General features: G+C 44.1%; 1 protein-coding gene across 1 annotated transcript in view; it reads right to left on the reverse strand.

Moving 5' to 3' along the window:
* Positions 1–21,020, reverse strand: part of CTC1 (CST telomere replication complex component 1) — a 167,800-nt gene that overhangs the window by 2,658 nt on the left and 144,122 nt on the right. Inside the window, exon 23 of the mRNA XM_086945964.1 lies at positions 19,533–19,659. Within this exon, the coding sequence (XP_086802090.1) occupies positions 19,533–19,659 (127 nt within the window). The remainder of the gene's footprint in view (positions 1–19,532; positions 19,660–21,020) is intronic.

Below are 21,020 nucleotides of genomic sequence, written 5' to 3' on the forward strand. Positions count from 1 at the left end.
CAACAAGATGTGTCCTTAGTGTTGTTGAGGCTTCAAGTTGTCACTGAGTATGTTGTTTTCCAGGTAAACAGTTTCAAAGCAATGGTGGCTGTGAGTACATTATGGAGGAGAACTGCTGTGTGCACACTTACTGACAAAGCTGCCACAAAATGTGAGACTAAAGGTCTTGTTGTGAGCCCTGATGTAACTGTAAGGACCAAAACGAGAATTTGCACCCTAATCAGAATTAGGAGTTGTGGAGGAAAACCCACAGATTGAGTAATTTTAATGTTCACAGAGAGCCAGGAAAAATGGGCGGCATGTGAACCGGGGGAAGCAGAAGGAACACTGCTCTCTAAATCATGAGTGTCCCGACTTCGCAAGCCCTACCGTGTATGTCTTAACCTCGCATATCCCTCAACCACGCATATGTGTGGTTGTGACAATGCATGGTCTAGCTGCTGCCTGCTGTGGACGGAAGCAGAAAGACCTCGCAGGAAGCTGTGAGGTATGTGGGGGCTGGGTGTAGTTCTAGGCTGAGGGTGGGTGTTGGGATTGTTTTGTGGTAGTTTAGTAGGCTGGCGGGGTTGGGTAGTTTTAAGGGCTGGGAGTTTGGGGTTGTTTTCTGGACTTGAGGGAGGTCGGGTAGTTTTCTGGGCTGGGGGGTGGATCAGGGGTTGTGTTGTGGGCTGAGGGTGGGTACGGGTTGTTTTGTAGGCTGGGGGTGGGTCGGAGGCTGTTTTGTGAGCTGGGGTGGGCTTGTAGGAGGCTGGGTAGTTTTCTGTGCTTGAAGTGGGTCTGGAATTGTTTTGTGTGCTGGGGATGGGTTGGGCTGTTTTGTGAAGTGGTTCGGGGGTTGTTTTGTGGGCTGGGTCGGATTTGTTTTGTGCGTTGGGGTTGGTCGGGTAGTTTTGTAGGCTGGGTCTGTGTCAGGGGTAGTTTTTAGGGCTGGTGGGGTTCGGGATTAGTTTTCAGGGCTGGGGGGTCGGGGAAGATTTTAAGGCTTGGGGGGTTGGAGGTAGTCTTCAGGGCTGTGGGGGGTTCTGGACTAGTTTTCAGGGCTGGAGGGGTCGGGGTAGTTTTCAGGGCTGGGGGGTCTGGGTAGTTTTTAGGGCTGGGGAGGCAGGGGTCTTTTAAGGGCTGGGGGGTTTGGTTCGTTTTTAGGGCTAGGTCGGGGTCGTTTTGAGGGGGCCATTCATGCCGTTACCACAAAATTACTTGGTAAAGGCATGCGTGGTAAAGGAATACATGGTTAAGATGCATTTGTTGTTTAGATTGCGTGGTAGAGGCACGCGTGGTTTATCCACTCGTGGTTCTATCATACAACAGTGAACAAGAGAAAGTGCTCAGAAAAACACAAAACATGGAAATATGTCAATAATGCCCACAAACATTCTGCACTTATACCTCTTTCTCTAATGGGGAACTTGTAAAAGGCAGCAATATGATATCGGTAATTACTGCACCTCACAGTATTTGGTAAGACCAGGTGCTGTATTTTTTCTTCATTTGTATGTGTAAATACCATTTCTGATAGAGACTACTAGCCGCAGATTCCTTAACATAGAATTATCCCCAGGCGCGAGACTGGATGCAGAACATTTTCTTTGCCACAGCATCTCTGTGCGCCGGGGGCGGTACCACGTGACTCGTCGTGACGTTGTCCGCGGGCATGACGTCAGCGAGGTCACATAAGCCCCACCCCGGCGCGCTGAAGTCAGTTTCCTACTTTTCCGCGTGCAACGCGGATCGTGATCGTGTCCCTGACCCGTTTTCAGGCCTTCTTATCACGCTTTTGTGTGTGGAACAGTGTTCGAATGCCTTCGGGCTTCAAGACGTGTACTTCTTGTACGCGTCAGATGTCGGTGACGGACCCTCACCCTATTTGTATGTGTTGTTTGGGCGAGCACCATGATTCGACGGACTGCGAAGAGTACCAGCACCTGAAGCCGAAGTCCCGGTGGGAGCGCCGGATGAAACTACTTTCGGCCTACTTGTCCAGATTGGCATCGTCGCCGCGTCCGTCCCCTACAGAAGGGTCCAGAAACCACCATTTCCGACTTCAACATCGTCCTTCACCGAGGCCCCAGGGGCGTCGCTCGCCCACCGGTAAGTCTTACAGCTTGTCCCCGACGCCTGGTCCCCGTTCTGCCGAGTTTACGGGTTCTCCTCGGAACAGGCGGCCTCGCTCATGGCCACCCTACCCGCCGTTTCCTGGCGTCGGGGCGATTAGGGCCCAAATGAAGGCCTATGCTACGGCTCTGCAGGCTTCTTTGGCTCCTCCTCCTCTTCCTGAGACATCAAGGATCCCTTGCCATGGGCGGGGCCTTCGGAGGAGTCGCAGACAGCTTCGACTCCAGCGCCGAGTTCGGCTTTAGGTTTTGGGGTGTGGTATCTTCGTGGTGCGGCTCTACGGGGTTCCCCTCTTCGACCCATGGAGTCCCTGCCTTGCCGCCAAACCCCCAGGGGGTCCCTGTGCTGTCGCCGGAGATCGCTGGGACTCACGGTTCATCCCAGAGTCCCCCTCAGACCTCTGGGCAGGCGCCTGCCTTGCCGGAGGCTGAGTCGACGGCATTCCCGTGGGGGGTGGCTAGGGGCCAGGGGGCTTTCCCGGGTCTCTCTCGATCCTCTACGCAGGTGGCCGCCTTTAGCTGCCCAGGCTCTGACCCTGCTCCATTCCCCTAAAACGCAAGTGGTGGTGGAGGATGACTCTGTGCTCCCGGTGCCAGCTTCGGCATCGCACCGGCGGACTCCACGGTGCCGTGCCGGCATCGGGTCCTCGACTCGTCTCCAGAGGCCCTGTCCTCTCCGGAGGGTTGTTGTCTTCTTGTTTCCTCTTCCCCGGAGTTAGGACGCCGCATCGTTGCCTTCTCCCTGGCGTCTACTAGGGAGGGCTCTTCGCGGAACCCGTGACCACAGCCTTCGGACCCTCTCTTCCACAACTCGCTGTTGGTTGTTCCGCTGGCTTCTCTACCTTTCCAAGGCCCCCCACTCGTCCGTGGATCTTTCTTCTTTCAGGGGTTGGCCGTTTCTTCCTCCAGCGGGACTCGGGGATGGACGGCTTCGTTTACAGCCGTCGCCCACCGAGGAATTGCTCTCTCCTCCGCGACGCCCTACGGAGGTGAGTGCAGCTTTTGTCCAGGGCATTTCCACAGCTGCTAGCATTCTGTAAATGGGTGACCCTGTCAACCCATTCCCTACGGACCATTTGTTAGAGGTTCTCCACCAGGGCACTGGTGGACGGGACCTGCTTCTTCCATTCGAAGCTTTGCTCCACAATTCTCTTCTGGAGGCATGGGGGTCGCCTGGTGGAGACTCTGTGGCGGGAAAGCGCCGTGAAGTGAAGCGCTGTTGGGGTTAAGGTTCTCCACTGCGGCCTCGGGTCCATACCATATTGAAACTCCCTGTGGGATCCCCGCTGCAAGTCTGCAGCAGGACTGGTTCGGGAATCCCAGCGCGTCATCGGAAAAGCCGTGCTGGGATTGGTGCTGGCATCGGGGTTGCCCCGCAACGAGGGAGAGTCCTAGCGGGAGCTACGCCGAGATTGGTTCGACAGGGAGCGTCGTCGGGGAAGCCGCCAGAGACTGAAGAGGAGCACGGAAGGCAGGGGGGCGCCCACCGAGACCCCCCACGTCTCTCCAGGAAGGAAGGCAGAGTTTGAGGCAGAGAGAGGAAGACTCCTGGGTCCCACCTCCCCCGCGAAGCACCGGCGACCGGCGGGACCTTGCCCCAACACCACTGCATCTCTCCAGGTAACGCTTCCCCTGGGGCGCTGAGTCGCGCTACGGCCTGAAAGTAAATAGCGGGCCTGACGGGGGAGGCCTCAAAGTGCTTAGCTGGCCTGCTGGGGGACTGCCTGAATAAAATAGCGGGACTGCCCTAATTGAATAGCGAGCCTGCTGGGGACAACTAACTCTGCCCCTCTTGCCCCAAAGTCATTTAGAGGATCAGTGCGAAAGAGGACCCGCCACTTTTCCTCTCGATCTGGGCATTTTGCACCGCCTGCCAAAGACACCTTTCTTAGTACCATTATTGCGCCCCAAAGTGCCTCGTGGCCATAACTCCTGTGAACAGTGTCTTAGCCACTACTGCTTAGGGAATGGCTTTCTATATATGAGGGACTTTTCTACCGAGGTGGGATAACTTCCTAAAATCTGTGAACAGGAGACAGCTCATTGCACATGAGGAACTGTCTTTCCTTGAATGAAGAATACTGTTATCCGCTTCCCAAAGACATTACACTGACCCCCCCTTTTTGGTCATATACATACCTGTGAAGCCCTATTATTTGTTTATCTTGCGCAATTTCTAGATAGGGATAACTTTACTCCCCCTATATGCAACTGGCTTCACTTTATTACTGATCTTGCCTGCAACTGCATTTACCGGATGATTGATCTTGCCTGAGACTTGAGATAAAGATGTTTTTATTTTTATAACTCATTGCTGTAGTGCCTTTTTCTTGTGTGTGTGTTTTACTGTGAACTGCTGGTGGGTTGCGCAAATACTTTACTCATTGCCTCTGAAGTTAAGCCTTCCCACTCTGCGCCAGGCTACCCTGTCGGAAGCAGTGGTCCCTACTTGGACTAGGGTGCATACCCCAGCCAACTAGAGACCCCGGTTCTAACAGCAATGGAAGACCGTTTGCGATGGGGAGTACTCTACAGATCGGTAAGAGTTAGTCTTTCTAATGCGGTAGTACTTTGATTGTATATTTTCTTTTAGCTATTAATGGATACATGTAGAGTCAGTAGAGAGATTCTGTCATAGCTAATAACGGGCACATGCTGATTTAGTAGAGTTGCAATTCATGCTGATTTAGCCACACTTAACTTGATGAAGTTGATTGAATGGTATGCTTTAGATATGTAACTTGGGATGTGATGTAATCAATAAGAAGCTAGATCTTCCTTGTTGATCAAGCAAGCTACTTTATTGAATTAAGATGATAGATTATAAGCTACGATGTTAACCCCATCAGGAGCAGCTGTCCTGCTGCTCAGCCCTCACCCAACTGACATTCACAAAGCACCAGCATTCCACTCATCCAACATTCTACATCACATGCATTCTAGCTGAGCAGTAGGGAGACTCAAGATACAACATATCTCCCTTTGTTATGGGAACAATAGCATTGCAACATATAACAGATGAATTAATTAAGATAATGAAATACAACAGGATGCTCTGTCCCGTTTGACTCCGGGAGTGTGTAGTAATGATTGGGAAAGTAGAGATGGACCATGACCCAGTGAGCCATGATACAGTATTTACTACGGGAGCAGTGATATTGATATATATCTAGCTTTAAGACGTAATACACGCTGCCCATCACTTGGAACTTCATGTTGTAATTTTCGAATCACACTTGGTATTTTCAGATTTGCGGATTGACTCAAACATGCCACTTTAAACTTAGATATACTTAGGTTGATGATATTTTGGATAAGTGAGGCATCGTGGTGTGTTACATATATTAAGATACCATGTAACATGTGTATCGCTAGTACAACGTACTATGATTTCTTTGCAGATACTTGGACGTGTTACATGAGAATATTATCATTTCGAATTGAGCAGGACTGTGGAATTACAGATTTGGTGAGCCCTTTTAGTCTTGTGTGATACATTATTCATGACCAATACACTTTAGAACCATTTAACTTCGCAGGATAAGTGGACTATTTGGAATACGCTAACAATAAATGATGACACATTATATAACAGGTGACCTATATCTTCGGTTTTGCGGTCTTTATTTCATCCACAGCTTTGCCTTGGTCTTTACACTGATAGCCATACCTTCCTAGCATCATTAGTGACTAACAGTTCACAATTATTTCTCACATATAACTTTGAATGGTACAACTCGGGTGATATACCTTGGAGATGGGTTTTAATTTCTGATCCCATAACTCCTCATATTCCATATGTTGCCACTATTTTATGTTTCAGCCCTGATGAAGTCCAGTTTTATTTAAACGGACGAAACACGTGTTGGCGTGGAGCTGTAGTGATGTCAAGGAATAACATGTATGGTGAATCCTAATTCCTGAATGACAAGCCGGATGTCTGAATAAAAGACACTGGACTCTTCCACAATAGTGCACACTCGTGTTTTTGAGTTTTGGAGTGGTTGGAGTTATTTTTCAATGCAAAAATATCGACTCCAATACCTGAACAGGTAAGTACAAAAATATTGAATCAAAAATATCGAGGTAAAACATATAGATGTAATTTTTTTGATTTAAATTATATATAAAATAAAATAATATATACTAAATATATTAAATATTAATATTATTTTTAACTAAAACAATGAAATCTAATATACATTTTAACTGAATATAACTAATAAACTTTTTTTTTTAAATACCCACACAAACATTTATACATATATTCACTTAAAATCATTTAAATTATATAAAAATAATATATATATACCTATAATTTAAAATAAAAAAACATTCTATATTAAATAAAAAATTAAACTATTTAAAAAAACAATCATTATACAATACAATAAGTGCAACAGTAGGGAAAGTGTTTTGACTAGCGGAATAATTAAATGACTATTCTAACTCCAGTGAATGCAACAGTAGAGAAAGTGCTGGATAGCAAGGGAGTACAACTTAATAGTCCCACTCCAGGGATAGCAACAGTAGGGAAAGTGTTGGATAGCAGAAGGGAAAAGATTACTGTTCCAACTCCAAAGAGTGCTACAGTAGGGAAAGTGTTGGATAGAGGAGGGGTAAAAATGACAATTCGAATCCCAGTAAGTGCAAAAGTACGGTAAGTGTTGGAAAGAGGACGGGGGAAATTACTATTCCCACTGTAGTGAGTGCAAAAGTAAGGTAAGTGTTGGATAGCGGAGGAATTTAACTTACTATTCCAACTCCTGTGAGTGCAACAGTAGGGAAAAAGTTGGATAGCGGAGGGGTAAAAATTACTATTCCCACTCTAAAGAGTGCAACAAGAGGGAAAGTGTTGGATACCGGAGGGGCAAAAATGACTGTTCCCACTCCAGTAAGTGCAAAAGTAAGGTAAGTATTGATAAGCGGAGGGGTGAAAATTACTATTCCCACTCCAATTAGTGCAACAGTAGGGAAAGTGCTGGATAGGGGAGGTTAAAAATTACGATACCCACTCCAGAGAGTGCAACAGTAGGGAAAGTGTTGGATAGAGGAGGGGTAAAAATTATTATTCCCCCTCCTGGGAGTGCAACAGTAGGGAAAGTGTTAGATAGCAGTGGGGTAAAAATTACTACTTCCACTCCAGTGAGTGCAAACGTAGGGTAAGTGTTGGATAGCGGAGGGGTAAAAATTGCTATTCCACCTCCAATTAGTGCAACAGTAGGGAAAGTGCTGGATAGGGGAGGGGTAAAAATTGCTATTTACACACCATTGAATGCAATAGCATGGAAAGTGCTGAATAGCAGAGAGGTAAAAACTAGTCTTTTCACTCCAGTGATTACAACATTAGGGAAAGTGTTCGATAGCAGAGAAACAAAAATTAATAATAACACTTTTTTTTTAAACAAAACATATTACAACATTTTAAGAATAATAAAAATCAACAATATTTTAGAAATATGAAATAAATATATTAAGCATATAAAAGGAACACATATTAGAATATTATTTACATATAACAAAAACTTCCTATCACATATAAAATAACTCAATACATTTATAAACAATAATTATTGGAACGTACCACATATTAAACAACAAAATTAATTAAAACATAAATGTATTAATTTTATTTTCTACCCTATAACACCACACCAATAACAAAACACTTCAAAAATTTCAATTAAACGTATTTCCATAGTTAACATAATTATTAATCAATTAAATAAATCGAAATAAAAAAATAATAAACATTCATATAGTACTTATGCTTTAACACTATAATATCCACCACACCTAAATTAAACTATAAAATAATAAAACAAAATTAAATGTTTTTTAAAAAAAAAAACTATTACGATCAACAACTAATAATTAAATATTTAAAAATGTATTTAATACCCACCTTTTACCCCTTTAAAATGAAAATCACACAAAACAATGAACAATTCGCAAAATAAATCACATAATTAACATTAATTAGCAACTATATTTCATTTTCATAAATCTTTATTTCGGCAATTATATCACCATAAAAGATAAACAACATTCATTTCACAAATATTAAAAATAAACATTAAAACATCACAATCCCTCCGGGTACATAAAAGTCTTCCTATATACAGAGTTTCTAGTTTTACTCTACAGTCAGTCAATAATCAGTGTCCAGCCTTAAGGTATTTGCTTCTCAGGTACCACATTGCACCTAAGTATTTAGCCACAGCAAAGACAATGTGATCAGTCAGATCTGATTTCAGAACTCTGAATGCGGCCAGGCACTCCGTGAACCCCAAGCTCCTACATATGGGGATAATCCATTTCTTACGGGAGGCCTGGTAAGCCGGGCAAAAAAAGACTATGTGGAGTTCCGATTCAGTCTCCGCTATGCAAGCCGGGCATAAGCTAGTTCAACTATATAATAATTAAACACAAAATACTTACCACCCTATACTCCTATAAACACCACAACACACACCTAAAATTAGTAACACAATTACCATAATTAATTGCTAATTAATTAATTATAAATAACTAATAACTAATGACTAATTGACCAATTAAAAATAAATTACTTACACCTATAAACACCACAACACACCTAACAGTAATTACACAATTACCATAATTAATTACCAACTAATTACAATGAATTAACAACCAGTAAACAAAGTATAAATACAAATATATTCAGTACATTTAATATAATTAAATTACTTCCCACCCTATTTTCCTATAAACCCACAACCCGCTACAGAACTAAAAACCCAAAATTCAAATAAAAAAATAATAATAACTACTAAAAATAATCAATTAATTTTACATAATTAAATTTCTTCCCACCCTATTCCCCTATAAACCAATATCCCACTTCAGAACTAAAAATGCAAAAATCAAATAAAAAATAATTAATAACTACTAAAAATGTAACACATATATTAAAAAAAAATCTTATACATCACATACATATGAAATATATACTAAAATACATAACATGAATACAAAAATTATATTTTTAACAACTATATTTTAGCAAACTATATTTTACACTTCAATATTTTTAACATCGATATTACTTACCTAAATTGGATATTCTTGACCACGAGAATTTGAAGATATTTCTGACCCACAATATTTTTTAACTCGATATTTATGTAAAACGATATTTTGGATTCGATATTCTGTCTCTGCACCGGCTTTTAGTAAATAGGCTTCAAAAACATTGTATAATTTATGCCGCGGAGGACCCGGGGACCCGACAGATCTAAAGATAAGATCTGATTGGCTGCCATCACATCTATAAGACATTGCAGCAGCCATCTTAGGACTCAGGACTCTGTCCTGAAAAAAAGTTTGTAAGAGATATAAAGAGTAAGGATACCCCGCCTCCAACCCCAGGCTTTGTGAAAGGGGTCCTGTGAGTGCCCAGGGTGGGCACTAGGGCACCAGACTGAGGCCCCAGGGTAAGGGGTTGCCCGGGGAGCTACTGGCTCAGGGAGGGGGCAGCATGCCACCCTTCTCCTTTAATAAAAAGGGCCTGAAGGAAGTTGCCTCCGGAGCTCCAAAGTGTCAGTGAGGGGAACTATGTATCCCCTCCCCTTAATAAAATCTAACAGCCCCTGGGGATGGGGTACATAGAGCCCAAAAGGCTCCTGGAGGGACGCCACATGCCCTTTTTCTCATTAATAAAGTACACATTCCCGGGATGCAGTTCCTTGGCCCGTAAAGGTTTGGGGAGGTAAACCATGTGCCCCATCACCGTAAAATAAAAATCCCCAGAAGATGTGGTCCACTGGGCTCTAAAGGCTTGGGGAGTGGCTCACATGCCCCCCCTTTCCCCATAAAAATACTACCCAGAGAGATGGGGTCCCTGGGCCTGTAAAGGCTTTGGAGGGGGACACCCACTCCCTCCGAACAACTATAAAAAAAGAATTGCCGGTTTTCACTGACACGCAGGATGGGTGCGGGCAGAGGAGCCAGCGGGTCGCGGAAGTCCTGCTCCCCTCGCCTCTAATTAAAAAAATATATATATTGGTGTCTCAAGCTCTATGGGGTGAAGAGCCCCCTTATGGTTGGTTGCGGCCAGGTCCTGTGCTCAAACCCACACCATGCACAGACAAAGGATGTGCGTGGCGTTGCGTTGTTTAATGTAAAAACCCCCCCAAATAAAGAAATCCACCGAAAAAACAAAGATTAAAGAGATGTTATAGTGAGGTGAACATCTCAGGTAAAACATACTTTTTAAATGAACAAAACCACTGAAATTCACCAATTATATTTATATATAGTAACTATAACTTGTGCCCTAAAGTATCTATAACTCACGCCCTTGCCATGCATTGCCGAATACCCAACATATTACACCACTCATGACATGTTCTGTGACCTTATTAATAATATCTCTGCACCATTTGCATTTACATCATTGATGACAAAACGGTTCATGGCGAAGAGGAGAGTTATAGTTACTTGACATACCTTTAACTGGTATATTTCAGTGGTTTTGTTAAAACCTATGTTTTAACTGAGTAGTTAAAACAGCATGTTTGGTATAGTGAGGTCCAGGTTTCCATACAGAATGTATTTTTGGGTGTACTAATAACTTTTGCGCAGTTTCACAAACTTTAACAATACTTTCCAAAAAAAGGTATCATCCAACTCAGCTCTTTCCTGGACAGTTTTGGGGTGATCCACCAAGCGGGGACCCAGAATAAGGGTGAGTCCCAAATTGCATTTTCCCCATGAAATCTGCAATAGGAAAATTAGACGCAGCTACAGCCAAAACAGCTGAAAGGATTTCCACTGAATTTGGCACAAAGCTAGATATGATTCAGACAGAGTGATTTTTGTGATTTGCTGTAAATCCAGCTAGTGGTTTATGAGAAATTAAGGTTAAAAATGTATGTATATATCATGCCACTGAGAAAGCGCAGACCTGACTGATCTAAAGGTCCGATCTGATTGGCTGCCACCACATCAACACAGAATGTAGCAGCAGACATTTTAGAACTCGGCGACTCCTTCTCCACAAAAATATTTTGGCCTGAAGGATAGGATGCAATACAATAAGGAGCCAAGAGGGAAATACGGATACTGTAGGGATAGCCCTCCACTCAATAAGCATCAATACAAAAAGATCCCAGTACCCTGGACGCGGATTAGCATTTATCTAATGGGGCATTTCTATTTGCTGGAAAATATACCATTAGATTCCAGACCACCCACCTACTCTACATTGAGTTAGGCGTGTTCTTCAAGTGCCTACCCATCCAAAACAAATCATTATTTGTAACCATAAAAAAATTTGGAGGGAGAATCCAAACTGCTTTCAACTCGACCCAACCACCTATGACTGCTCAACTGAGACAGCACGTAATCCCACACTTAGAACAAGACAAACATAAAAAAATAAAAAATGTGTGGTGAAGAGGAAGGCACCTCACGGGAGAACACCCTCGGGGCCCTTGGCAGATGTTTACCAGTTTCTTGCTCCTTTCTCATCATTGGTCGCCATTCCTCTTCAAAATAAAGTGTCCAAAAACAAAACCATGCGTGTTTTGTGCAAAAAAGACAGGTGCAAGACAAAGTGATCAAGTGGTGAGCCCTTATGAATCTGCCAATAAGTTTGTAGGGCAGTGAAACATGTTGGCTATGGGTATTGGTATGTGACGTTAAGCTACCAGCCTTTTTAATTCACCGGTACACACCATAACTAGGGTGACCAACCGTCCGTAAATTTCACGGACAGTCCGTAATTTCGGCCGTCTGTCCGTTGTCCGTGAAGGAATCTTTAACGGACGCCATTTGTCCGTCATTTTAACAGGGCACCGGTTGCCTCACCCTAAAGCCGGCAAGCTTGCACCCACCTCCCTTCTTGACTCAGATGCTGCACCAAAGCTCCTCAGATGCCCCGCAGCATTGGAGAGGCACAGCGGGATGGCAACCCTCACACCTCCAGCCCTTGATGACCTGTTAAGAGGTGCTTCGAAGGTGACTGAGAGGGAGGGGCTGCAGGTTCAGGAGCAGCGACATCTATTCACATGCAAACAGCCCTGAATGTGTCATGTCTCTGCTATTTAGAGGGGGGCTCACCCATTCCATTTCTATCCAGGGCCCCAAACATCCAGACCCGGCCTGATTACACCCCTGATTACACCGAGGCAGCACGTGGTTCTCTTTACAGAGCGTAATTACTGTCACTAAATTGTAAGAAAACCTCGATTCTTCAAACATGCAGTCTATAATGTAAGAAAATAAAGAAATGGCACAATCGCACCCACACTCATTAACAAAGTATGGAGGACAATCAGTTCAATCAGTTCTCTTAGAGTATCTCCTGTAAGTACGGTACATCACAGTGGGGGGTGGCCTTTTGGACAGAGAGCCTGTCTTCTTGTTGTCTTGTGCAGGAGGGGGCGAGGAGCCCAAGATGATACTTGAATACTGCATGCCCACCCCTGTTCCCACCCTGGTGGATCCTGTTCCCCCTGCTGTGATGGCTCCTGCCCCCCCCACCCCCGTGATGGCTCCAGTCCCCCCACGTGGTGGCTCCTGCCCCCCCCCCCACCCCCGCCACTGATGGTTCCTGCCCCCCCAGTGATGACTCCTGCAGCCCCCCCCCCGCCTAGAAAGGCTCCTGTCCCCATCCTGTGGTGGATCCTGCCTCTGCCCTGAGTGGCTTCTGTCCCAGTCCTGGAACGGCCCCTGTAGCGAGGGTGAAGTTCTTGATGGGCCTCTTCTCAAAAGGGCTCAGCTCAAAATTAATATGGAAAGGTCGGCGAGTAAGTAAGTGAAGGGATGGGTGAATCGCTGGATGAATTAATGAAAGGGTGAATGGATGAATGAAAGATTGAATAAATGGATAATGAGAGAGGATGGATGGATTGATGAGTGAGGGGAAGGATGGAGAGAAAATGTAAATAGCTGGATGTATGGGTGGTAGGGTAGCTAGTTGATGGATGAGGGGAAGGATGATGGATGAGGGGAAAGATGATGGGTGAGGAGAAGGATGATGGATGAGGAGAAGGATGGATGGGTGAGGGGAAGGGTGGATGATGGATGAAAGGAAGGATAGATGAGGGGAAGGATGGATGGATGAGGAGAAGGATGGATGGATGAGGAGATGGATGGATGGATGGATGGATGGATGAGGGGAAGGATAAATGGATGGGATGGATGGGTGAGGGGAAGGATGGATGCTGGATGAAAGGAAGGATAGATGAGGGGAAGGATGGATGGATGAGGGGAAGGATGGATGGATGAGGAGATGGATGGATGGATGGATGAGGGGAAGGATAAATGGATGGGATGGATGGATGGATGGATGGATGGGTGAGGGGAAGGATGGATGCTGGATGAAAGGAAGGAAAGATGAGGGGAAGGATGGATGGATGAGGGGAAGGATGGATGAGGGGATGGATGGATGAGGGGAAGGAAGGATGGATGGGTGAGGGGATGGCTGGGTGGGTGAGGGGATGGATGGATGGATGAGGGGATGGATAGAGGGGAAGGATGGATGGATGGGTTGGTGAAAGGATGGATGGATGGATGATGAGGGGGAAGGATGGATGGATGGATGATGAGAGGATGGATGGATGATGAGGGGGTGGGTGAAAGGATGGATGATGAGGGGAAGGGTGGATGGATGGATGAAGAGGGGAAGGGGGGATGGATGGATGATGAGGGGGTGGGTGAAAGGATGGATGGATGGATGATGAGGTGAAGGGTGGATGGATGGGTGATGAGGGGGTGGGTGAAAGGATGGATGGATGATGAGGGGGTGGGTGAAAGGATGGATGGATGATGAGGGGGAAGGATGGATGGATGATGAGGGGGAAGGATGGATGGATGATGAGGGGAAGGCTGGATGGATGATGAGTGGGTGGGTAGAAGGATGGATGATGAGGGAAAAGGATGGATGAATGATAAGGGGAAAGGATGGATGGATGATGAGGGGAAGGATGGATGGATGATGAGGGGAAGGACGGATGGATGGATGATGGGTGGGTGAAAGGATGGGTGGATGGAGTCGGTGGGTGAAAGGCTGGATGATGAGTGGGTGGGTGAAAGGATGGATGGATAATGAGTGGGTGGGTGAAAGGATGGAAGGATGGATGAGTGGGTGGGTGAAAGGATGGATGGATGGATGAGTGGGTGGGTGAAAGGATGGATCAGTGGATTGGATGGTGGGTGGATGAAAGGATGGGTGGGTGGGTGGATGGTGGGTGGGTGGATGGTTGGGTGGATGATGGGTGGGTAGGTGGATGAGTGAAATGATGGAGGATTGATGGATTGATAAGTGCAAGGGTGAATGAATGGGCGTATGAGGGAAAGGGTGGATGTAAGGATGGATGAGTGAGTGAAAGGGAGGGTAGATGGACAAAAGGATGAATAGATGTGTGAAGGGGTGAAATGATAGATGGATGAGTGATAGAGTCAATGGGTGGATTCATGAGTGGATGTGTAGATTGAGGGATGGGTGGGAGGGTGGATGGATGGATGGAAGGAAGGATGGCTAAGTGAAAGGGTCGATGGAGAGAGAAAGGGAGGATGGATGGATGACTAAAATAGTGGATGGGTGGAAGGATCGGTAAGTGAAAGGATGGCTGGATTGGTGAAAGGGTAAATGGCTGAATGGATGAGTGAATGGATGGATGGGATGAAGAGTGGATGGATAAGTGTACAGATGGATAGGGTGAAAGGATGGATGGATTGATAATGGAGGATGAGTGAAAGGATGGATGAGGGGATGGATGAAGGGATGGATGAGTGAAATGATAGATGGAAGGATACATGATGAATAGGTTTGCAAACGGTTGAATATGTTTGGAAATGGCTGGGCTTACTTATATACTATTGCGCGACCTCTGATGTGTCTGTAAAACGTACCTATTGTCCTGAAGTTTTGTCCTGAATTTTGACCTCCTGTCCTGAATTTGTGTCCTGAATTTTGACCCTTTGTCCTGATTTTTTACACTCACCGTCCTGAATTTGCATCAATGCCAGTTGGTCACCCTAACCATAACCAGTAATAAATTTGTAACATTGGTGTGAATGTTGATTTTAATCACTTTTCATTTTTCATACCAAGGAGTGATTCCATGGATGTTCTTGTCTTGCACCTGTCTTTTTTGACATTGAGACATGAAATGGCTGGGGAGAGGGGTATCATGCCACCTCTGCATATACAAAGTAAGTAAAGCAGGAATGGTAAAGGATCAGAGTAACCATTTTATCACATTCACTGTTCCAGCCGCAGGGTTCTAAACTGCATTACAAAGGCTTTCAAAAAATAAAAATAAAAATTCCATGCTCTTGGTGCCCCTAGAAGGGAGGACCACCATTTTTTTTCTAAATGATGTAGGTGAGTGCAGGACCCCTATAGCTACGCCTTGTGCGATGGAAATATTTCAAATAGACATACAATTTTATTTTTACTAAATACATTGTTGAAAATAATTTGTGAGGATCACTATAATTAAGCATTGCAATGTGTGAATTCACAAAATATAGATTTAATAGTAACTATTAGTGACTTTTTGACAAAGCCAAAAGGTCTGCTTCTAATGTTGACGTGTTGATCCCTTGATAAAGCCAATATGCCCTCTTTTTATATTTTAGTGTTCTGACTCTTTGACAGTCAGTATGCCTTCCTTACTAATAATGACACCCTTTATATAGGTACATGACAAAGTCAGCGGTTCGTGGCATAAGGGGGTTTGTTCGCAGGATCTACTAGGTGCCCAACGCCCGCTAAGCAAGCCAAAGGTCATGCCTGGCAAGGGGTTTGGTGTCTTTGGGGAGTTGGGCTCAGGGGCTGGATGCAGGCCAGGCACAGCACCCAACGCCATGCCGCACCCTTGGGACAGACAGATGGAAAAGTAACACTCACAAGGGAATACAGTGCAAACAGGTGTGCCAAAGACACCTATTGAGGGCAGCTTTCAATAAATAAAAGCAATTCTGTTAGGCATTGCATATATGGCAAATTGTTCTGCACTTGTGACTCAATTTTCAATTTCTTCATAGAATTTAATCTCCATAAATGCCCTTCTCTTCTCTCAGTTAGTCAGATATTTTTTTTTTGTTTAAACGCATAGAAGTAATCACAGAGGTACATACACTGCCCCCAGTGCTTACTTTGTAAAAAGAATATTTATACAAATATATATCACTGAAAAAAATACCCAAAAGTTAAAAGGGACGCTATAGTTAGTTAAACATATTAGTTAAAACATACCTTTTGAAACTAGAAGAAACTACTGAAATTGACCTCATATTAATTTCAAGTAACTATCATTTGTACCCTAAATAACTATCTTGTGCCCCAGCCATGCAGCGTTGTTATCAATGATTTCATTTCAGATGTTGCGGTAATGTTATCAATGATGTCACATAAAATGTCATTAGTGATATAATATGTGAGCTAATTAGCAGTGCATGGCAATGACGTGAGTTATAGTTACATTGGGAAACGAGTTATAGCTATTTGAGACAACTATAACTGATAAATTACAGTACTTTTGTTAGTTTGAAACATTATGTTTTTACTGACTTATTCTCCTGACTATAATGTAATTGTAACCTTTTTTCAATGAATGTCTAGTTTTTATGTAAATATAAAGTAAAATATTATTTCAATTCCTAACAATAACGTCACGCTAACCTTTGTTTTCTTTCTGTGAATTTCGGTATATTCTTAACATAAAGTAAGATGTACATCACTGTATGCCCCAACCAGCTGGCCCAGGTCCTGCACCTAACCCTTTGCAGGCACACCCCCCCCCCTCCCACCGCGCACAGCCGAAGAAGCCAGGCCTTATGCCTAACCTGCCCTGGGCACCTAACTCCCCGCTGCGCACAGCCATTTGCCATGCGCACTGTGTGGTTGGGTGTAGGACCAGGCCTCTTAAGATTGGGCAGTCAAACACGTGTTTTTGAAATATAGAATTATAAAAGGCAGCCCTATTGTCTTTATCATGGGATGAGCAAGGCAACATATATGAACTAGATCCAATCATTTTGTCAAAAAGTCACCAATAAGTAAAGCACACCTTCTGGCTTTGTCAAAGAGTCAGTACACTAAAATATAAAAGGCAGGCTTACTGACATTAGCAAGAGGTTAACACATCAACCTATATAAAGATGTATTGACTTTGTCAAAAAATCATTACAATAATTTATCAATAAACATATACCAAAAGAATCCATATAAACAAACACAGGGAAATGCAAAATTATTATTTCCAAAACGAAATGTCAAAAAAACAGTTTGATTCTAAACAAATATGAAAGTGTGTTAGTGTTTCTTTAAATCCTTCAGGCCAGAAAATACACCCATAAAACCAACCACAAGGTGTCCCTGCTCTCCAACTGAGGAGCATATAGATCCAGTCGGGAGTGCTTTAAAAATAATGGCAAGCTCTCTTGGGCCCATGCATCCAATGCCCCTGATACTTACTATTTTGTTTTTAAAACCGTCCGGGAGAGGGGGGAAGGGTGGGGGGAGGGGAAGAAGGCTGCTGTGCATCCAGCAGCTCTTTTACAACACTTTGAAAAAAAGTTAGGTGGAGCCCCTGCCACTTATTCAAGCATCAGGGAAACCAAACTTAACTAAAGAAGCACATGAAGGACATTATGGGGCGCTACCGGGAAGAAGCTGCAAATATTTTGTTAGCAGTCTCGTGCTTCAATAATGAAGCAGCTCTTTTTGTTCATTATTTACTTACCACCCAGCCTACATTTTTTTCCAAAAAGTGCAGTAAGGGAAGCCTACTTCTGCTCTTCCTGTGTGTTCATTTCTGTGACTTTCTTTTAAGTGGGTGGGAGGTCCATGGCCCCTGTCCACATCCATTCCTGTGTGGCATCAGTCCGCTCCAATGGATTGCTCCTGCCCGGCGGGAGTAGCTTTCATTTCTGCTACTGCAGGGTGGGAGCAATCCTGTGATCCCTGCCTGAAAGAACCCTGGCAGGGAGTTGAAGTTCTGCCTGCCCATGCTCTTGCAAGAAGGTGACAGGAGTGTCTTGTGGGATGAGGTCCCTGGGACACTGCTGCCATCAGGCCTTGGGGGATGGGGACCCCAGGGCCAATGGCAGGCTCAGGGTGGGGAACCCCTGCCCCGTCCCCATTCAAATTGACGTTGACCCGGGGTTGTGTGGCAGTGTGTCGACTATTCAGGGGTTTAAATTCCCTCTCACTGTGTTTCGTTTTAATCTTGACTCATAAGATTAACATTGCTAATCATCTTTGAACCATTTCTAACCATCAGAAGGGCGCAAAAAAGATTTTAAAAAACTCGGGTGTCCTCCCACTACTACTTGCATTCATCAGGGAGTTGCTAGCATCATTATTCACCCACCTTTATTACCCTGGGTGTAAACGTGTGCTTCAGAATTATCAGTATTTGTACGGCTATTATTGATAATCCTGCCAGTGGCTACTGAAGGATCTTAAGTTCATTATTTATCTTTTTTCATTACTGTTTTAAGTTTCATTTTATGGTTGTTAAACAGCGGTAAGGGTAAGTCAGATGTATCAGTTAAATTATTATAAATTAAATACTTACCTTTAAACTGAATATAGTACTAACCCTGTCCCATAATTATTTCAAATGTACATACATATTTATCTTTAACCTTATTACATTACTCACCCTTTTACATAATCTAAATTTAAATAAACAATTATCTCACCTATCCCCACAGTGACAAATTCCCACTCCATGATTAATAACTCTTGACTTAATTTAATTAATATTCATTCTTAAAATAACTTTAATGCCCTCTGTTAATTATCTCAAAATATTTATTTGTTGATTATTGAAATTATACTCATTTACCCTAACCATGAATTTTAGTGAAAATAAATTACATTAAATATTTAACCGTACTGATTTTAATAATTTATATTGAACTGTATCTTAATGCTTCGTTACATTACAGTACCCTGAAATAAAATGAAATGCTATTTACTGACCTGGAATGATAAAGTGACCTGCTCGTTAATCTCTACACTGGCCACATCGATGCAGTGGCCAGTTGATGTAGTTGCTGTGTACCGGCAGTCACCTGTGGTGTCCACCCATGGGATTATCACTCTTGGACTCACTAAATAGGGATTTTTTGTCAAGAAGTGCTCCATCACTTATCAGGATGAAGTCATTCATTGCATCCACCTCAAGCCAACTCCGTACCTACCTTCAAGTTGCTTTCAGCTGCTTCATCTGGAATCCCCTACACAAAGGATTCTACCTGATGAGGCCTTGCAGAAAAAAGGACAGCAGGCTAAGAACAGGTTATACAACATTTAGCTACATGGATAACAAAAAAAGTGGAGTGAGTACAAAAGTTGTCCCTCGCCAAGGATGCAAAATATCTTGTGACGTTCCAGAACCCTGCTGAACTTTGTATTCTTTACAGACTCACCTGATTGGCCACTTTGAGCAGCCCTCCTCTCTGGTTCAAAGGTCAGCAGGATGGGTCTGCAGACGTTATTACTGGTACAGAGCATCTTCAGAACATGTGTGAAGAAGTCCTCGGTTAACTCCTCATCCTATAAAACAGTTCAAGTACAATCACTGGGAGCACAGGGGGAAAGAGGAGAAAATACAATGATGGGAGCAGAAGGAGACGGCTTAAGGTATAGATGCATGGGTGCATAGGAAAGAAGAAAGGGACTGTATGGGCCAAGACTGAAGGGGTGGGAGACCAGGGGAATTACAGGTGGGTTTGGAAGGGCAATTATAACCTCAACACATTGTATGGGACAGGATTGAGGGACTGGATGAGATGAGACTGCAGAAATAGAAATGGGTAAACTTCAAAGAGAGAAGAGGAGCTGGAAGATTGGGGAAGACACCGGAGGAACATACACTAGGTAAACCAAGAGGAATGGATCACAGGATATAGAGGGAAGGATTGAGAAACTGGAGTGCATAAAATAGAAGTTGAAGGGAGAAACAGGAGGCAGCGCCTGAAGATCGACAATGGTTGGAGGGACTAGATAGGAAGGACGAATGGACAAGATGGAAGAATGGAAGCTGAGAGACCTTTGAGAGAAATTGGATTGAGGAAAATAAGTTTGTGAATGGAGAAAAGAAATAATGTAGACAAAGGAGGAGATGAGAGACTTTGACCAGAGAGTAGGAGGAGATACAGTCAGGAAAAAAGAAAGGGAGAAGACCAGTCTGGGGATAGGGAGGAGAGACTACAACAGAAAGGACAGATGGAGAGATGAAAGGTGAGATGGGATGTAGGCAGGTGAGGGATACACTAGGGTGAGGATGATGGTAAGTCAAGTCCCAGAACAGAGAGTGAAGGGGACATAATCCTGGAAAGTACATATAAATTAGGAAAAATAGACTAAATCTATAAACGGGGAGAAATGAGTTTTAAAGTGGTAGAGAAAGGTTGAGTCTCTTTGAATAGAGACTGGAGAGGATTGAGGTTCCGTGACAATCGTAAGTGGTGCATTTGACTCGCACGAATATGGTCGAGTCTGATATTTATGAACCGCAAATGACGAGTTTAGTAAGTGTGCGCAGTTTCGCTGTGCTAACTTAAACCGTTCGTTTGTTATGTGGGTTTTTCATCTGTACCCACGGGTTCCATCTTAGATACGGCATCCATTTTGTCTCTTGCCCTCAAGTAGCCAGCGAACGGACGTTGTCTGCTTCGCGACCCTGGGACTCCCAAGATATTTGCGGAAGACACATGTCCTTTGAAAGTGTCTTTACGACGAGGGGGATGCTACTGTAAGGCAGATGGCGCCGCTTGAGGCTCATCTTGCCGCACGGACTTATTGTCTCAGCCGTGCATCTCATTAGGCACGTCCCTTTGATGCCTGTATCTCGTGTTTCCCGATACCTCCCCTTTTACACCCTTTCCGATCTCCCCACTGTCTCCGTCTTCCTC

The sequence above is a fragment of the Lissotriton vulgaris genome, chromosome 12, assembly GCF_964263255.1.
Source record: "Lissotriton vulgaris chromosome 12, aLisVul1.2, whole genome shotgun sequence".
Taxonomy (NCBI): Eukaryota; Metazoa; Chordata; class Amphibia; order Caudata; family Salamandridae; genus Lissotriton; species Lissotriton vulgaris.